General features: G+C 40.1%; 1 protein-coding gene across 5 annotated transcripts in view; it reads right to left on the bottom strand.

Annotated features, from left to right (window-relative positions):
* EIF4G3 (eukaryotic translation initiation factor 4 gamma 3) overlaps window positions 1–18,799 on the bottom strand; it is a 240,781-nt gene that overhangs the window by 48,314 nt on the left and 173,668 nt on the right. For 4 of the 5 annotated variants that reach the window (XM_027841345.1, XM_027841344.1, XM_027841347.1 and 1 more), the window contains 4 exons: window positions 14,813–14,932; window positions 14,320–14,430; window positions 6,387–6,557; window positions 2,192–2,389 (listed from right to left, as the gene is read on the bottom strand). In XM_027841345.1, the coding sequence (XP_027697146.1) occupies window positions 2,192–2,389; window positions 6,387–6,557; window positions 14,320–14,430; window positions 14,813–14,932 (600 nt within the window). The remainder of the gene's footprint in view (window positions 1–2,191; window positions 2,390–6,386; window positions 6,558–14,319; window positions 14,431–14,812; window positions 14,933–18,799) is intronic. The other variant, XM_027841348.1, reaches the window with a different exon arrangement.

Below are 18,799 nucleotides of genomic sequence, written 5' to 3'. Positions count from 1 at the left end.
CCTTCCTTGGTCTCCAGGATAATATGTTATCCTGGTTTTCCTCTTATCAGTCTGAAATCTTTTGGATCTGTCTGGCTAATTCTTCCTCTTCCTCCCACTTACATGCAGAAAATATGAAAAGCTATTGTTAATTTGCCAGCCTATGTATCTGTCTCCCAAAGATCTCAACCATTTTCAAAATTTCAACTATGCCACTATGCTTATGACCCCTTAATGCCTTCACTTAGCCTCACCTCTCATGAGTGCCAATCAGCTGCTGAGAGGAGAATTCTGTATATTATTGTATGTACATGAAGTGTGTCTGAATACCTCACCAGTACCTCAAACTCGATACGTCTAAACCATGCTCTCCCCAGTCATTAAAACGGATGGCCCTAATTTCTCAATTTCTGTCAATGGTAAAATCAGTCTCCCAATTCACCTAGACTGAAACCAGAAGATTCATCTTCAATGCATCTATCTCTTCTACCATTATCCATTATCACTTATTATGATTTAGATCATTTAGGGATGACCCTTTTAATTACCTTGGACAGGGGTCAGGCCCTTATTACCTCATGCCTGAATTACTAGAATAGTAGCCTAACTGGTCTTCCTGTTCTCCAAGCTCTCCTCAATCTAATTAATTTTTCATACCACTGTCAGATAATTAAAACAATGATTTCTTCCTATTACTGTCCTATTAAAAAAAAATCATCAACAGTTCCTTGCTACCTTTTTTATCCATTCTACTAGACTGGAATTTTGGGGGTCTTGGTTCCAGTTCCAGCTCCAAAGATAACTCACTGATTAATGGGAAAGTCACAATCTTTACGGTAAATAGTCTCTTCCTCTGTAAAAGAGGGAGTTGGGCCCAATAGTCTATCACTTTCTCTTTTCATCTTACAGTACTTATAATGCTAAGCCTCTAAGTAGTTCTATAGGCAGGTTTTTCCACCCTTATCTACCACTCTGTTGACTCCCTCTATTACTACCTTTTCCACCTACTTATACTGCCCATCTTATCAGGTCTGCCGCCTCTATGAAAGCTTTCCTTACCCAGCCCACATTGATCACTTACTCCTTCCTCTATGTGACCAGTCTCTGGTACTCCACACATACTATCTTTGTGTGTTCACCATATGTTGCTAAATAATGAAAAATCACAAGAGATCATGATAATTAAGTTATAAACCAAATGACACGAAAGAACTAGTTACTTATTAAGTTATAAACCAAACGACATGAAAGAACTAGTTACTGATACTCAAGAAGCCTGGTAACCAGGAGCAATGAGAAGAGGAAGGAGAGAGTACATGACGGCTTGACGAATGTGGACCAGAAAAGACCAACAAGAGTTGTGACCAGTGCTGCTCTGGTTCCCCTTTCTTGCTCTGCCCTAGATCTGCCAGCATGGAAATCCAGCTGTAAAGACTGAGAGGCACCAATCAATTGTGTTGAAGGAGACAAAAGAGCATTGGCAAAGGGGAGGAAAGCAGACCCTGAAGGACTGTGGAGATTTATAAGAAGGGATTCCATTAATATCTAAACCAGGGACTCTTCATCTGGGGGCTTGTGGACTTGTTGTTAAAAACTTTTTGATAATTGCATTTCAATAGAGTTGGTTTCCTTTTTAATTGTATGGATTTTATTTTATACATTTAATACCATGATCCTGAGAAGGCGTCCAGAAGTTTCACCAGCCTGATCACCAACAAGGCTCAGAACCTCAGATTTAAACAATCTTGTACATTTTTAAAATTACAGAACAGTCACCTTTTAATATCCTAAGAGACTGAGATAAGAAAAACCACATTAATAGATAAGTTTGGATTCTTTTGTTACAGTAGAGTATAAGCATGCATCTAGAGTCCCACAGCTAAAACTGCTCATCTCAGGGGAATGTGAGGGGCTCTGATACCACTCAGCCAGCATTCATTTTTTCTCTATTTTCTGGATCTTTTATCTTCTGATGCCACATACTAATATTTTTTTCGAAGTGTGTCACCAAATAAAAAATGTATAAATATATATATACCACATTCAAAATGAAGGCTCTGTTTTAAATAGAGAAGCACAAAAATTCTATTAAAATGCTAAAAATAGACTCTCCTTTTTATATAGCCCCATGAAGACTCCTAGGAGGAATGCACAATGAGGGGAGAATTGATCTCACGAGGGTTTCTGGTTTTACTCCTGCCTCTCTTCTTACCGTGACTAGACACCGACACATGTTTGCATACGCCACAGAGAAACTGGGTTCATCAATGGCCTTCTCAAAGACCAGGTCAATAACTCCTTTCAGTCGCTCCTCCGTGTCAACAGTGAGTTCTGCCACCTGCTTCATCAGCTGGTTGAACATCTGTGGTGTCAATTTATTTAAAATGCTCCGAACCTTTCGGAAAAGCTCCTGTAAAGAGTGTAAAAAGAGAACACCCACAAAGATTCATGAAGCTATGTATGCTTTATGAAAAACTAGTCAGGATTAAATTGTTCTAAAGACAAATATCACATGCTTGTAATGAGCTTTGTTTTTCTTGCTTTCTCAATTTGGGGGTGGGAAAGAATTTGGAATTAAAAATAAAACTTAATAAAAATATTAAGTTCAATATCCAGTATTATTAACAATGAACATTGATTAAAGAAATGCAATGTACCAGCCTAGTAAGGGGCTGTCAGAAAAGCAAGCAAATTACTTTTGTAAAGCTCCAGGGGATAAAGCTAAGTTTTAGGGGGCAAGACATCTGCCTCAGTCAGAATAAGAACTTTCTAATAATCAAAGCTACTTCACATAGAAGTACAATTTCTGATGCAAGAAAGGTTTAAGCAAAGACCAGACACTACTGAGCAGAGTGTCATGCATGGGATAGAAGGTGAAGACTTCTAACTCAGAGATGAGACTTCTACTCCTTCCTCTCTCTTGCCAACGAAGTCCATGGCTATTACTCTTTGTAATCTCTAACAATTACATTAAAATGTTTTTTGTAACAAGGAGCACAGCAAAATGTCCCTATCACGCTTGGGAAGAGGCGATGCTTTTCACTCCAAGTCTACAATCACTGAGCTTCACAAAGAAACTTCAAGGTGAAAAAAAAAACCGAGAAAAAAGTCTTGGCTCAAATTCCTTCCTTCAACAAGGATGCAAGAACGTCTCTTTTGTTCCCAGCACTGGGGTCCTGGATGAGGATACAAAAGACATCAAGATCACAGCATAGGCCAGGCCCATCAGAAACTAAGGATGTAGCTGGAGAAATCAGTCTTGTCCTTGGAATAATTAATCAAATGGTACAGGAAATATCATAAAATTCAGGAGATTAGTTGAGGTCAGAACCCTGGGTCAGAGAAATACTCATGGAGAAAATTACACTTGAGCTAAATCTTGAAAGATCTGTATAATGAGACAGAGGTGGAAAGGAGGACATTCTAGGTGGAAGAACACCAGGGAGCAAAGTCTTGGAGTTGGAACAAAACAGAGAATATGCAGGGTCAATGAGGAGGCAAATGTGGAAGGATCAGAGGGTACATATTTGGGAGAAGTGGGTGAGAAGGTTATAGATGGAAAATGGGCTTTATTGTAGAGGCAATAAAAAGTCTCTGAAGTTTCTGAGGAGAGACAAGTGATTTGATGAAGTCAGTATTTTAGTAAGGATTATTCTGATGCCTTTGGTATACACTGTATTAGAGGTGGAAATCCATTTTACATGACTTCCTATGCATAATGGGCATCGTATTTCTTGCTTTCTCAGTGAGAAAAGGGGTAGAGGGAGGGAAAGAATGTGAAACTGAAAATAAAAATAAAACTTAAAACATATTTTAAAAAAACAGATTATCAGAGCAGGGAGAGACTGAGGTTAGGAAAACGAAACAGGAAGCCATGGTAGTTGTCTAGGTAAGAGGTGAGGATAGTTTAGATCAGAAGTTTTTAACTTGGTGTCTACAGACCCCCATTTGGTAGAATCCATGAAAACTTGGATGAGGAAAAAAATGACATCTTTATTTTTACTAAATTCTAACAGAAAGTTAGTTTTAGGGGCAGCTAGGTGGCACAGTGGATAGAGCATCGGCCCTGGAGTCAGGAGGACCTGAGTTCAAATCTGGCTTCAGACACATAACACTTACTAGCTGTGTGACCCTGGGCAAGTCACTTAACCCCGTTGCCTAACCCAAAAAAAGTTAGTTTTATTCACTAGAGTGAATCCAAAGGGATCTCCAACTCCAATAAGACTTAGAGCACCTAGTCTAGAACTGAACAGCAGAAAGAGACCCATGCCATTTCATTTTCCCGGTCATTAGCAGGACAAGAGAAAAGAAACAGTTAAACATTGGGCACAGGCTCCGTGGGACAGAAGAAGACAGCCTGAACTTTAGGAAGTATAAGTGAATACTTTCTAAAACTTACTCTTAATTTCTGAACCCAGATTAAGTTCATTGATAAATGTAACAGTTCTAATTTTATTTTCCAATGGCATAACAAAGAGAGTGGAGTAAAAACCACCCTCAAGGTATCCATAAGACTTGCACTAAAATTAGGGTCTTAGTGGAGGTCTTAGGAGACACAACCATTGCAGATTTAAACTGCAAGGATCTACCTAAACTGGGATGGAAAACAAGGTCTATGATGGAAGTTTCTGGAAGTTTCAGGCAAGCTGTTTTCAAGAAAAGTATGGAAATAAAGCCCAACATAAGTTTTGACAGGTCCCTACATGCCAAAGTGGAAAAGCTCCAAATAAAGTTAGAAAGGCTGATAGTGTATTTATTTTCCAAGGAACAGAGGAGTCAAGCACAGAGAGATTCATCAACAGCAAGCTGACCACTAAGTCATCAATGTGTTCATCAGCAGAAATTTGAGAAGATTGTCTATGAAGGGGAGGACATAGTGCAACTGGCATTCAAAAGAAGGAGGTTTCACACAGATAAAATCATGGAACCTTGTAATAAAGATATACAAAGTTAGAGAGAAAACAAACCTTAGAAAAATGACAAGATTATCTAAAATTTGTGGTCTATTTTGGTTGATCAGTGAACAAGCCCTTATTAAGCACCTACTATGGGCCAGGTACTCTTGCTGAATGCTAGAGATGGAAAGGTAGATTAAAAACCATGGTGCCTAGCCTCAAAGAGCTCAGTCTAAAGAGGAAAACAGCATGCCAATAAACAAAGATGTACCTAAAAGGTTTAAGCGGGTGGTCATCTCAGAAGGCAGGCACCAGAACTGGGTGGCCCAGGAAAGGCCTCCCACTGAAGGCAGAATTTGACCTGAGTCTTGTGGAGGGAGAAGATTCTGGGAGAGGAGTGACACGTGTAAGGAACAGTGTAAGGAAGCCAGTGCTGTTGGACAGCAGAGTATGTAGAGCAGGCCTGCACAACCTGCGGCCCACAAAAAATGTAGAGGAAAGCACCCTGAAATCCTCTGGCGTGCCCTCAGGCTGCAGGTTGTGCAGGCCTCATGCAGAGACTTTATAACAAGCCTCAAAGGGAGGAAGCCAAAGGAAGGATTTTCTATTTGACCCTGGAGGTATCAGGGAGTCACTGGAAATTATTAAGTGAGGGAGTGACATGGTCAGATCTGCACTTGTGAAAAATCACTGGAAGTTTAGTTAAGGACAGAAGGAAGAGCAAACAGGCCTATGGCAGGGACAGCCAGAAGGCCACTGCAAAGAGGTGAGACATGAGGTAAGGAGGGCCTGAGCCAAGGCGGGTCTGTGTCAGAAGGCAAGAGGGGGTCAGGTTTCAGACGGAATACGTGGAGGGAGGGCAGAAGAGGTGCTGTGGATGACATCAAGGTTGCAATCCTTGGGTGCTGGGAGGATGGCGGCACTCTTGACAAGAAAAGGAAAGCCTGACAGAGGAAACGGTTTTGAGGGAAAAATGATGAGTTCTCTTGGACATGTTCAACTTGAGATACCTACAGGACATCCAGGGTGAGATCTCCAAAAAAGCAGTTGGTGATATGAGACTGGAGCTCAGGAGAAATGAAGGATCATATATAAAAATCTTGAGAACTTTTTGTGTAGAGATGATCACCAAACCCTTGGGAGCTGATCAGATCACCAAGGGAGATGGGAAAGGGGGAGGAGTACGAGGCCCAAGGATAGAGCCCTGGGGGACACCCACAGTTAGTGGGCGTGCTCTGGATGAAGATCACGCAAAGAGTACTGAGGCAGGTGTGACCAGACAGGCAGGGAGAGAGCCAAGGAGAGGTCAGCATGACAAAAGCTTGGGAAGAGAGAGCATCTGGGAGAAGACTGACGTTGTTAAAGGCTGCAGAGAGGTCAAGAAGAATGATGTTTGAGAAAAGGCCACTGGATCTGGAAATTAAATCATTTTAGAATAGCTTGATTTAAGTTTATTTAATTAACAAGTAAAGATAAGATTATGAATCAACTGATGTCTCTGAGAAGTCTCACCTGGGTCTTTATATTTTCAGGGTCCTCAGCCAGGCTGTCTCGTTTCTGGCTGGGTTTCCAGGCATTCTCAGCCTTTTTGAGATGGACATCTTCTTTCACAGAAACAGTGATGATTTTTCTGGGCTCTCTTCTCTGGCCTGGCTGAGATCTTCTTGGGCCAACGTTCAACAGCTAGGACAAGAACATTCCTGATTATATCTACAGAGAGGACTTACAGCTCACCATATTTGTTCTGCTGCTCAAGACTGTAACCATGTTAGATTCAAGCAAGGTTTGGGGTTATGTAATGTCAGGGACATGGGCCTTTTTCTTTCAACAGATGGAAATGTTTGCCCAGGGGACCACCCCAAGAGCAGACAGGTTTTCAATGACTGAACCTCTCCTCTCTCCAGTATGAAAAGTATTTAGTGCTGTGTTTCTTGATGACATTAAGTTTTTTAAAATGATGATTATTAGATCTATAGTCCAAATTGTACCCCTTTCCCATGCACATACTCTAAGAATCAGAAGGGAAAAGTCTAGACCTTCCCTAAAGCATGAAATTACTCTATAAACATCCCTGACAAGTAGCTATCCATCCTTTGTGTGACTTTTACAACTTAATAAGTATACAGCTTAAAAGTAATAGCACCAAATCTGCTCCAAGGAAATACATTTCTATATTGTTAGAATTGAATGGGATTATAAATAAATCCCTTATAATTAATTTCTGGGAAGGGACACATTAAGATTTTTTTTTTTGGTGAGGCAATTGAGGTTAAGTGACTCGCCCAGAGTCACACACCTAATGCGTGTTAAGTGTCTGAGGCCGGATTTGAACTCAGGTCCTCCTGACCCTAGGGCTGGTGGTCTATGCACTGTGCCACCTAGCTGCCCCCGATTTTGGTTTTTCTTTTGGAAAATTCTATTTCTTAAGCTGGAAATATGAAGGGAAAAAGAAGGCATATGTAGTACATGCTTGTCCATGTTATCTAAATTGCATTTTAAAACAGAACTTGGTCAATAATTAAGTTCCAATATAAGCTTCCTGTTGTCTCTACGTTTCTCTAACAGATGCCTATGTCCACGTGGAGCACAGCCTATTATGAACGACTGCATATAGAAGCTAACACCATATTCCTGCAGTTTCTTCAATAAGCTCTCTCTGCTCCCCTGTGATCCTGTATTGTTCATACTCTGCTGCAACCACTACATGTCACCACGTCATTCTAGTCATCAAAATTAAAGGATGTAATGACAGGGGACAACAGGCTAAGCAAAATGTGACATCCTGTCCTATAAAACATTCATCACAGTACATCTTTTCATTGCTTAGTTATCATTCCTCCAATGTAAAGGTTTAGGCCGACTCTGGCTGGCAACTTGACGGCGTGGTGAATCTGAGATCCAGGATGTGATGACAGACACCTCTTTTTCTGACATTTACTTCTCTGAGTGCTGGAAGCAGCTATCACAATTTAGCTCCCCCAAACCCAACTCTTATCAGCTGGAATCACATCTGGCGTGGGGCCACCACATAGCATTTCAGCACTCCTATGGTGCTTGAAGGAGAAAAGTCACGTTCTCCACGAGGGCAAATGCAGAGATAAAGCCCACAGACTGATGTTTATTCATGAAATGCACAAAGCCTTGAAAGGTTTTACACAGACTGAGATCCTTTCACATCCTTCCTTTTACATTGTGCCATTCAAGCTAATTAGAAATGGCTGTGCTGGCAAGGAATTGGCAGCATTAACGTAAACTGTTCCAGCACTCATTAGTGCCACCATCAAATAAAATGTAGGCGTTTTGGAAAGCCGGCACTGTGTGCCCTGCGACCAGCTAGAATCAGACAATGTTAGAACAGGAAGGCAGCCGGGAGGTCACCGACAGTCAGAGAGCTGGAAGGAACTTCAGGGGATCTCGAGTTCAACTGAAACACGAAAGGAACCCCCAGCTTCTGGAGGCAGCCCATTCCACTTTGGTCAGTGATTTTTCACTGATCCCAAGCCTAAAGCAGCCTCTTGGCCACTTCCACTCACTCTTCCTGCTTGTGCCCTCTAGGACCAGACAGAATCCATCCTATACAGGACCAACCTTCAGATCCTGAAAGACAGCACAGCCCCCTGACTCTTCTCTGGGCCAAGACATGCCCAATTCTTTCACCTGATCCTTCTGTGATGATATGGACTCAAGGCCCTTCATCATCCTGGTTGCCTTCCTCTGGATACTCCTGCTAATTAACGTCCTTCTTAACAAGGGTGGCACTTCACAACAGAAAACAATGCTCTAGACTACGTTGGATAAGGTCAGAGGACTGGGGGACTCTCATTTCCCCACGTTTGGGCTACATAAGCTACTAGTTCACTAAAATCTCTGGAATTTTCTTTTACAACTGCTGTCTAATCATGCCTCTGGTACCTTTGTTTTTTATAGAGAAGGAAACACCAGCCAAGAGAGAGAAATCTAATTGGCCCAGGGGAAACAGTGGAACCACAGCTCAAAAAGAAGTTAGTTCTAACTTCTAGACCCGTGTTCTTGATACAATAACACATGAGTTCTTGTCTTTGCTGTATACACAGGATTAAGGATGCCTTGGGCACAGCTAACAAAGAATCCCCATGCTTTTTGGGGGGGGTGGTGGAGGCAGGGGGAGAGTTGGAGGACATACGTTTAAAAACAGGGAAAACGCCGAATTGAAAGCCAGGTATCAGGTAACACCAGGGCAGCTAGGTGGCGAAGTGGACAGAGCGTTAGGCCTGGAATCAGAAAGACTCATCTCCCTGGGTTCAAATCTGGCCTCAGACACTCACTAGCTGTGTGACCCCGGGCAAGTCACTGAACCCTGTTTGACCCAGGTTCTTCCTCTGTAAAATGAACTGGAGAAGGAAAAGGCAAATCATTCAGTATCTTTGCCAAGAAAAGCCTAAATGGGATCACAAAAATTCAGACATGACTGAAGTATCAGGTTATTAACGAGGGCAGCTAGATGGCATAATGGATAAAGCATCAGCCCTAGAGTCAGGAGGACCTCAGTTCAAATTCAGCCTCAGACACTTACTAGTCTCAGTTTCCTCATCTGTAAAATGAACCAGAGAAGGAAATGGCAAACCACTCTAGTATCTTAGCCAAGAAAACTCCCCAAAGGGGTCACAAAGATCCAGAAATGACTGAATATCATCAAGTAATAGCGAAAGGAAAATGAAGTAGGACACCCTGCTAGTGAAAGGGTAGCACTGAGAAGACAATAGCATTCTATAAGAAGGATTTCTCAAAAATACACTGTACAAGAGGAACATTTACTGCCAGCAGTTAATATGAAGAAGACACAAAGACAATAATTCTCACTAAAAAGGAAGAATCAAAATACTGTCTGTATCTTAATCATTCACCTTATAGCCTAATGTCCATGCCTAGTGAGTTAAATGTCTTTTGTGGTAACTGGGTACCTCTCATACTTAAATTTATATCACAAGACATTAACTTTTGCCACAGTGTTTTCATCACTCAGTTTGCCAAGAACTGCTACTGGATGTACTTAAAATTAGAGTGAAACGAATGAAAATGTATACTTTGCTTAACTTTAGGAAGCAAATTCTTTCATTTCCTTGAATACCCATGTATAAATCCTGGGATTTGCATTTATTTGGAAGGTGACAAACAGCAGTTATATCTAATCTTTCTACCAAAAAACATAAATTTATATAGATAGATCTTGTCAATCCAGGCAGCTTAAAAATGTTATTGGAAGATCTCAGTGCAAACTAGATGTCTAAGGGAAAGACGAAGGAACAAGAAATTAACTGATGAGCTGCCAATAGTCTAGAGTTGAGTAGTTGAAATTACAAACTCATATTTCCTCATTCTGAGGTCAAGTTAGTTACATCTCTGAAGGATGATATTGTTCATAAGTGTGAACTGTTTATTAAATGTAACGTGATTTATCAAGGTCTATTAATGTCCTTAAGGATTTCTGGCCTGTAATTCAAAAAAACTTAATTAGCTAATGATACCAATTGTCTACTCTATCTGATCAGTTTCTCATATATACATAAACTGATCAGATAAGAATAGTTAATTATACATATATACTGTGTACTGTGTATATGTATGTATATATACACACACTTCTTCTAAAGAAATGGATAGACTTCATTATCAACAAAAATCCAATGGAAACTCATTTAACTGCTATGTAATGGTTTCAAATAATTTGTTGTCTTGAGTCATTTCAGTTCTTTCCAAGTCTTTGTGACCCCTTTTTTGGGTTTTCTTGGCAGAGACACTGGAGTGGTTTGCCATTTCCTTCTCTGGTTCATTATACAGATGAGGAAACTGAGGCAAACAGGTTAAGTGATTTGCCCTGAGTCACATAACTAGTAAGTGTCTGAGGCTGAACCTGAACTTGTCCTTCTGACTCCAGGGCAGGAGCTCTATCCAATAGCGCCACCTAGCATGCCTTCAAATGATAATCACTAAGTATTTTCCATGTCTTTTAATTCATATAGTGCCTTACAAGAATTATTAGCAGCAAAACCTCAGATAATTCTGTCAATATCTCGTCCCTACCTACATAATCCCTGTAAACATTTTCCTAGGACTCAGTACTAGGAGTTGCTGTATATTATTTCATGTGGAGCTATAGGACATAAACAGAAGTATAGTTATAGAGAGGGATCATCTGACCTAACTTTGTCATTTTACAAATGAGTAAATCGAGACCTAGGGAGAAAAGAGAGTTAGTTCAAGAATCAATAGAAACTAGAAGCCAGGACCCTGTTCCTACTTCAGCGTTTTATCATATACCAACAGGCTCAGCTTCACCTGCCATTGCAGAGCTTACAATCTCTGTTTTACAATTATGTTTGGGAGGTTTAAGTAGCTAGTCAAAGCCACAGGCCCCTTTGTGGCAGATTCCCTGAGGAGGGTGCAATCACTTACAAGCTAATACCTTGCCCCACTTTCTTCTTCTAAGGAAATGGAGAGTTGCTGATTTTTACCCACTGTCCATTTTAAAAGCTAATGTATATTTGTCCCATCACCCTTAGGAAATGATGGCAAAGATGTCTTACAACCACCACCACCTGGCAGAGGGCACGGCAATGGTGAGTGCTCACAGTAAATGGCAGTTGAACTGATGAATTTCACCTGTATTCTATCACCAGAAGTTGAAGATTTTTCTTTTTTTCAATTTTGGAACCTCTTCACTTCACTGCTAAGGTCATGATTTAGAGCTGGGGGGGTGGGGGGGGAGGGGAGTGACTTCTGGTCTCACCCTCTGTTCTGTTTTCTGTTAAAATTCTCTGTGTCTATATCCTAAGTCTCCTATTAAACTTTATGTAAGCTTCTTAAACTAAGTATACAAGGTTGTACCTTATTCATCAGTCTACTCCCTAGGGCCAAGCAAAGGGAAATGGCACAGAGAAAGTCCTTAGTAAAGATCCGAAATGAACTCTCTGTGTTTGGAGTACTTTGGGGGCACCATAAAAAGATGGTGGAGAGAGGACCACTGTCTCTCCACCACTAGGCTTTGACTATCTTTTCAACTAATTTAAAATGTTGTTGTAATGGCATCTCTTTCATTCTCCATTCTTTGCCCTCTTTCCCCATTAAAGATACCAAACAACCACCCACATGGTTTTTATAAAGAAATTGCAGAAATCCCACAGCCTGAAACTCCATCAGTCCACAGAAAATAGCCACATGCAATACTTTACCTTGCATCAATGGGGCTGTTACTTGGAATTTTTACTAAACTGCACATGAGGGACAGACTGATTTGCTGATCAATTTAAAATGCTTTTCTTAGTTGGTCACAGCAGAAGATATAGGAGTTGTAAATACCCTAAGTTACTCTGAGAACTAATTTAAGTACATTTAATATGTTAAGACAATTTATCATATCTGGTCATTTTTTTGAGGCAATTGGGGTTAAGTGACTTTCCCAAGGTCATGCAGCTAGGAAGTGTCAAACGTCTGAGGCTGGATTTGAACTCAGATCCTCCTGAGTCCAGGGCCACACGGTGCCCTACCCACTGTGCCATCTAGCTGCCCCATATCTGGTAATTCTTAAAAATTAAAGTAATTTGTATAATGAATGCAGGGCCCAGAACTACAAACAGAGTCACATTATTTTTGGCACTTGTTTCTATGATCTGCTAAGATAAAAATGTATATTAAGAAGGCAAGGCCAGTGCTGATCCAAAAAAGGAGTCCCCCTTCCTCTACAACATCAACAGAATTCTGAAAAATCACATGACAGCAGGCATGTTTCTAAAGTAATATAACAAAAGGACAGAAAAAAACCCAGTAGGTTAGCATTTTTAAAACATAATATTCTAATCTTCCTCTCTATTCTAATTTCATGTGGGACACACTTGAGGATCTTAAGTAACCCTTTTTCCAAAGTTTTGCTCAAGTGTGTTACAAAATTAACATATCACTAAAAACCTGAAGTTTAAAAACATCCAACAATTTGGGCTGAAATATGAAAAGCAATAAGAGGCTGGGATGTAAGCCCAAGTGTTAGTTAAAGTATGAAGCAAGATTAGCCTGGCTGAATCAGGTCATTACTACGCCCAAAAATGCTCCAATTTGATCTAAAAACTAGCTTTGGCAGTATTACAGAGCTACTCGGAGAAAAGGAGTAAAGAATTCCAATTGTTCTGTTTTGCAGAACTTAATTCTTGCTAATGGCTCTATTCCCATCACTTTTTCCTGACTATATCCAGTATCAGATACAGACTGAATCACATGACACATAAACATACACACATCTAGGGAGTAATCTAGAACAACATGTAAACATACATTCTGATAATATTTAATTCATAAAAAATGTTGTAAAAAGTAACTTAATCTATTGTACAAGTGAGTTATAACCTATTCTTGACTTTAATGACTGGCAAGCACCATATAGCAAGCTGGTAAAGAAAAGTGAATGTTCATGATAAAGGAAAGAAATCAATACTTCACGTGAGTGGCATATGAACAAAGCTGAGCAATATGATAAGCACAGATGCTGTTAACCATAAGAATAATCTGAATGGTAAGAATAAAAACAAAAGAACAAATTTAAACCATCAAAAAGAAAGGGAAAAAATGCTGTTAAAATATGAGGTTCAATGGTTCTAGAAAGCTGCTTTCTTAGACTTTGTGATAAGTTCACTTAGGAAATAGAAAAATCAAAATATGGTTTTGGAAAAAGTTTAACAACTGCCAAATTTCCAAATCTGTGTGAGACTAGGCAACAGTTATATATACAAAGTGTCTTTATAATGATAACTTCATTAGGTCAGAACCCTTTTTACACACCGAGGCACATAGCACATTGTGGGCATGACAATGTAACTGATCAATGTTTAGCTGCCACAAATGTTGATGAACTTTAAATGTCTATAAATGAATTTACTTTTCCAATAATGCAGTCTTAATGCAAAGCAGATTTCAAAAATGGTCATGAAAAAAAAAGAGGTGGTGGGGAAATAAAAATACATCACCTTGTATAAAAATATTTAAAAGAGCATTCAGATAAATTTCTCTTAACAGGGTGATCTGCAAATGTACACGTGACCCCGAATTCCTTTAGAACATTAGCATTAAGTGCTGATTGTGCCAATGAATCATGGGCCAAGGAGACTTCCTGGTCACTGACAGCTGACCCCAGCACGTCGACCAAGTGCAGAGCAGGCACCAGCTGCCGAATCCTGCACTGAGCAGTGCCCCCTCGTGAACCGCTGGTGTGCCGGTCACACCCCCGCTGAAGAGCCTGCCTGGGGGAGGGGGGGCAGGCTGCGGGGCGGTAACGGTCATCTGCAATTTACCAGTACTGCACCATTTTGCATATGTCATGTTCACACTCTTATTTCCTGCCCTACACTCAACCGGAAGAGCAACAAGCAGGAAAGATGATGCCAGCCTCCCGAGTGCCCAGTAAGAAAAGGATCCAGCGCACCCCCAGAGGCAGGCTCTTCAGCGGGGGGTGAGACATCGGCAGTGGGGTGCACGTGGGGGCTTTGCCCTGCTCCAGGATCGGTAAGCCATGCCTGCTCTGCACTTTGCAAATCTGCAGTAAGAAAAGACAAAGCAAAGAGATGCCCATTAGGTGGATACTGGCACTTTTCCTCCACTTCTCAGGACCTCAACAGAATTTAATCAAGTGATTAAGGAGCACAACCATTCCTAAGACATTTGCAGGTCATTGTGAAAGAAATATGGGGGGAAAAATAATCCAGACCAAATCAGTGCAGACCAGCTTCTATCGGTTTAAAACCACTCAAAAGTATCCTTTATTTGCTCCAATATTAGCACGGAAAGGGGAGTCTCCACCTCTTCTACTTAGTCTTCTCTGGGACAGGAATACAAGCAGCTCTCTTGCTGTGAGGCAAGACTTCATGGAATCTGTGGTCAGTTTCTAACTAATTGGGTTGTAGGGAACAGGCACTTACAGGTACACCTCTTCCACCAGATGTCTGCCTCCCAAAGTCTGCAAAGGCTGGAGTAAAGTCTGGTCCTCGCGGCAAAATCCGAGGGTCCAGAGTTCGCATGGGCAATTTGGGTTGATTGATCTGTATGAGGAAGCAAAGGAGATTTAACAAATCATGGAGGTGTTCAAGACTCAAAAAGGCAAAGGCCTTAGAGTCTTGACCACCTGCTAGATGGAGCCAAGAGCCAGCCGAATGATGGTAAGTCCTCACCCTCTCTCCTGGTCCTTGGATCGCTAAAGGCCTTCCAGTGCTGCTAGAGCTGAGCCCAGAATACTCAGTGTGCACTTTAGGAGTGACATGATAAGGTGGAAGTGGCTAAAAGACGGGCCAACCTACCTGTTCTGGATGGAGGAACCAAAATGGAGCATCCACCTGACCCAGGATTTATTCAGAATAGCAAGCACCTATTTCAGGAATTATATTATTTTTCATTCTGATCACAGTTTAATGACTGTCAAGAATTTACTTCTGAGACAAAGATCAACTTCAAAGAGCATGTATTCAGAATACTTGGATGGTAAAATAAAGTCTTTGTTGTCATGACAGAGTCACAGATGTAAGATTAAGGACTCTCCAGTTAGGAAGTGGTGCCATAGAACATACAAGTAAGCTAGCTGGATTAAAGAGAGCCAACCAGTGATTTTTGTTTCACTTGCCACATACTCCCCCAAAAAAGGGCCAATCAGTCATAGATGGGGAAAGATAACATGAGAAAACTGAAAGGAATCCAGGTTTTACTAGGATAATTTGGTAAGTCAAGTCAACATGTATTTGATTAAGTGCTTATTATTGATTTGATAATAAGGAGAGCCAGCGCCAGAGCCAAGTGTCACTTAAGTACATAATGGAGAGTAAAAGGTAGGAGAGGGCTAAGTTGTGAAGGGCTTTGAATGCCAAACAAAGCATTCTGTATTTGATCCTGAAGGTCACAGGGGACCACTGAAGTGTAATTGAGTAGGAGTGACATGGTTGAACCTAAGCTTTAGGAAAACCACTTTAGTGGCTGAATGGAGGATGGACTGTAGTGGGGGGAAACTTGGGGCAGGCAGATCCCTGAGCCTAGCAGGTTACTGCAATATGCTAGGTCTGAGGAGATGCCTACACCAGGGCCAGAGGCAGTGTCAGAGGAGAAAAAAGGGTGTATTTGAAAGATGGTGCCTTGGCAATAGCTTGGATGTGGGGAGGGGTGGGAGGGTGAGAGAGAGAGAGAATGAGGAGTCTGAGATGATTCGTAGGTGAATGTGAAAGTGGAAACAGGGAACAAGGAGTGCAAAGTGGAACATGAAGAAAAGCAAGGAGGTTAAACATCAGAGCACTCCTACAGCCTCAAGTAAACATCAATGGTCATTCAACTGTCCTTCACATACATGCATGACAGAAGACCATATCTACATCTATATCTACACATAAACTACTTAGTATATATTTACACTAATTTTCACTTTATGTTGACACTGCATTAAGTTTATATCTTTGTTTTCTCCTCAGTAGAATGTAAACTCCTTGTAAGTAGGGAGTATTTCATTCTTTGTGCTCATATCCCCCAGCACCAAGCCCAGTGTCTGGCACATAGCAGGCATTTAACACATACCTGATTAAGAAATCAGAAGACCTATTCATGTAAAAAAAGTAGACTATGCTCTGTTTGGTTAAAGACCAATTCTAGAAATCCCCTAGGGGCCAGATTTCATTACAAGAGACTGGTACACATGATAGTTTAATTTGGGGTAAGCACTTCCCCTTATAATCTGAAATATTTCTATTTGCATTCTGGTTCATCTCTGATTCATATGGAATGACCTGAGCACTTTGGCAGACCACATTTCAAAGATGGAAATCTGACCTTTTCTCCCTATGTTAGCTAACAGGCAAATCAGGTGCCATCTGCGTTGTCTTGCACCATACTGCTACATACTACATACTACTGCTTGATCACTTCATAAACTGACTACTCGCAGAAGCAAACTATCATTAGTGATGAAGTGCAACGGTAAGACACCCTTTGGAATACGTGCCACTTCCCTTCTCCCAACAACCCTGTTCTGGGTTTTCAGACTGTCCATAATGTCTGCCTTACTGAGACTTTATGGGAAACACTGGCTCAGGAAAATACACTAAATGGTCACCATTTCATACAGAAATTATGACTCACTCTACAAACCACTTTCACATAACAATCCTCAATGGGAGGAGATGAAAGAATGATCATGCCCCTTTCACAAATGAGGAAACTGAGGCTCGGCAAATTAAATGACTTGTGACTCTGAGCTACAAGACATCCCAGGGCCAGCCCTTGAACCCAGACTATGGAGCTTTTCATCTGCTCTACCACAAGGTACCAGAAACATAAACTGGAAACTAAAATTCTCCTGATTAGGGGGACAAGATCTAGAAACAAATGAAGAGAGTAGCACAGAGTTTGAAACACCCAAAGAGCGCAATGACTGGGGTAAGGACCGACTCTGTGATAGAATCTACAGAAAATGAGAAAGTAATCTGGCAGAAAATTAGGTCTGGACTCTAACTCACAAAATGAACTTTGAATGGCCATACAACTCAAGTATAAAAGGTCACTTAAGCATATTATAAGAACAAGGAAGGAGATACTTTTTGCAGCTAGGAAGAGAAAAGAATCCTCGACCAAACAAGGAAAAACAGAAACAAGGGAGATAAAATAGACAATTTTGATTACATAAAACTAAAAAGTTTTGACACAAACAGAATTAATATAGTTAAAATTAGAAGAGAATCTGTTAACTGCAGGGAAAAAATTCTTTGTTTAAGTTTCTCACATAAAGGTCTGACAGCGAAGATACATAGAGATCTGATTCAAATATATAAGTATGAAAGCCATTCCACAATAGATGTAAAAGGGGTGAGAGGATATAAACAAGAAGTTCTCAAGGGAAGAAATCCAAGTTATCAACAATTACCTGGGAGTACACCTGCCAAAACAAACCCAGAAACTATATGAACAGAATTGTAAAAAAGAAAAAAAAAAACCTAACAACAACAACAAAACCACTTTTTTATATGAATAAAACCAGATTTAAATGACTGGAAGAAATTTATTGTTCATGGGAAGGAAGGGCCAATATAATAAAAGTGACAATTAAACCTAAACTAATTTATATATACAATGCCATTCCAATTAAATTACCAAAAAATATTTTACTGAGTTAGAAAAAATGATGCCAAAATTCATTTGGAAGAACAAAAAGTCAAGAATATAAAAAGAATTAATGAAAAAATATAAAGGAAGGAGAATTAGTAGTACCAAATCTTGAAATTATATTATAAGGTATAATTATCAAAGCTATCTGGTACCGGCTAAGAAATAGAAAGGTAGATCAGTGGAACAAAGTAGACATACAGCAGCAAATGACTATAGTAACCTTGCATTTGACAAGTTGTAAAGACTTAAGTTTTTGGGATAAGAATTCATTATTTGGTAAAAATTGTCTGGAAAGCTGGAAAGTCTGGCAGAAATTGGGCAGAGACCAATATCTTACACCACTGACCAATATAAGGTCAAAATGGAAACAAGACCTAGATATAAAGAGAGATACTACAAGAAAATTTGAAACAGACTTACAGATAGGCAAATAATTCATGAATAAACAAAGATATATACAGCATTGTAAGGTATAAAATGGGTAATTTTGATTACATTAAATTAAAAAGGTTTTGCATAAATAAAACAAATGTAGCCAAGATCAGAAGAAAAGCAGAAAATTGGGGGGGGGGGGATTTTATAGACAGTTTCTTACATAAAGGTCTCATATCTCAAATATATAAAGAACTTTGTCAAATTTATAAGAATATGAGACATTCCTCAATTGATAAATGGTCAAAGGATATGAACATGTAGTTTTCCAATAAAGAAATTAAAACAATGTACAGTTATATGAATGTTCTAAATCATTATTGATTAGGGAAATGAAAATT

Source organism: Vombatus ursinus, unplaced genomic scaffold (assembly GCF_900497805.2).
Source record: "Vombatus ursinus unplaced genomic scaffold, bare-nosed wombat genome assembly UNPS02014859.1, whole genome shotgun sequence".
In the NCBI taxonomy this organism is placed as follows: domain Eukaryota; kingdom Metazoa; phylum Chordata; class Mammalia; order Diprotodontia; family Vombatidae; genus Vombatus; species Vombatus ursinus.
The sequence above is the reverse complement of the archived record's forward strand: the minus strand, read 5'-3'. Positions and strand labels throughout refer to the sequence as shown.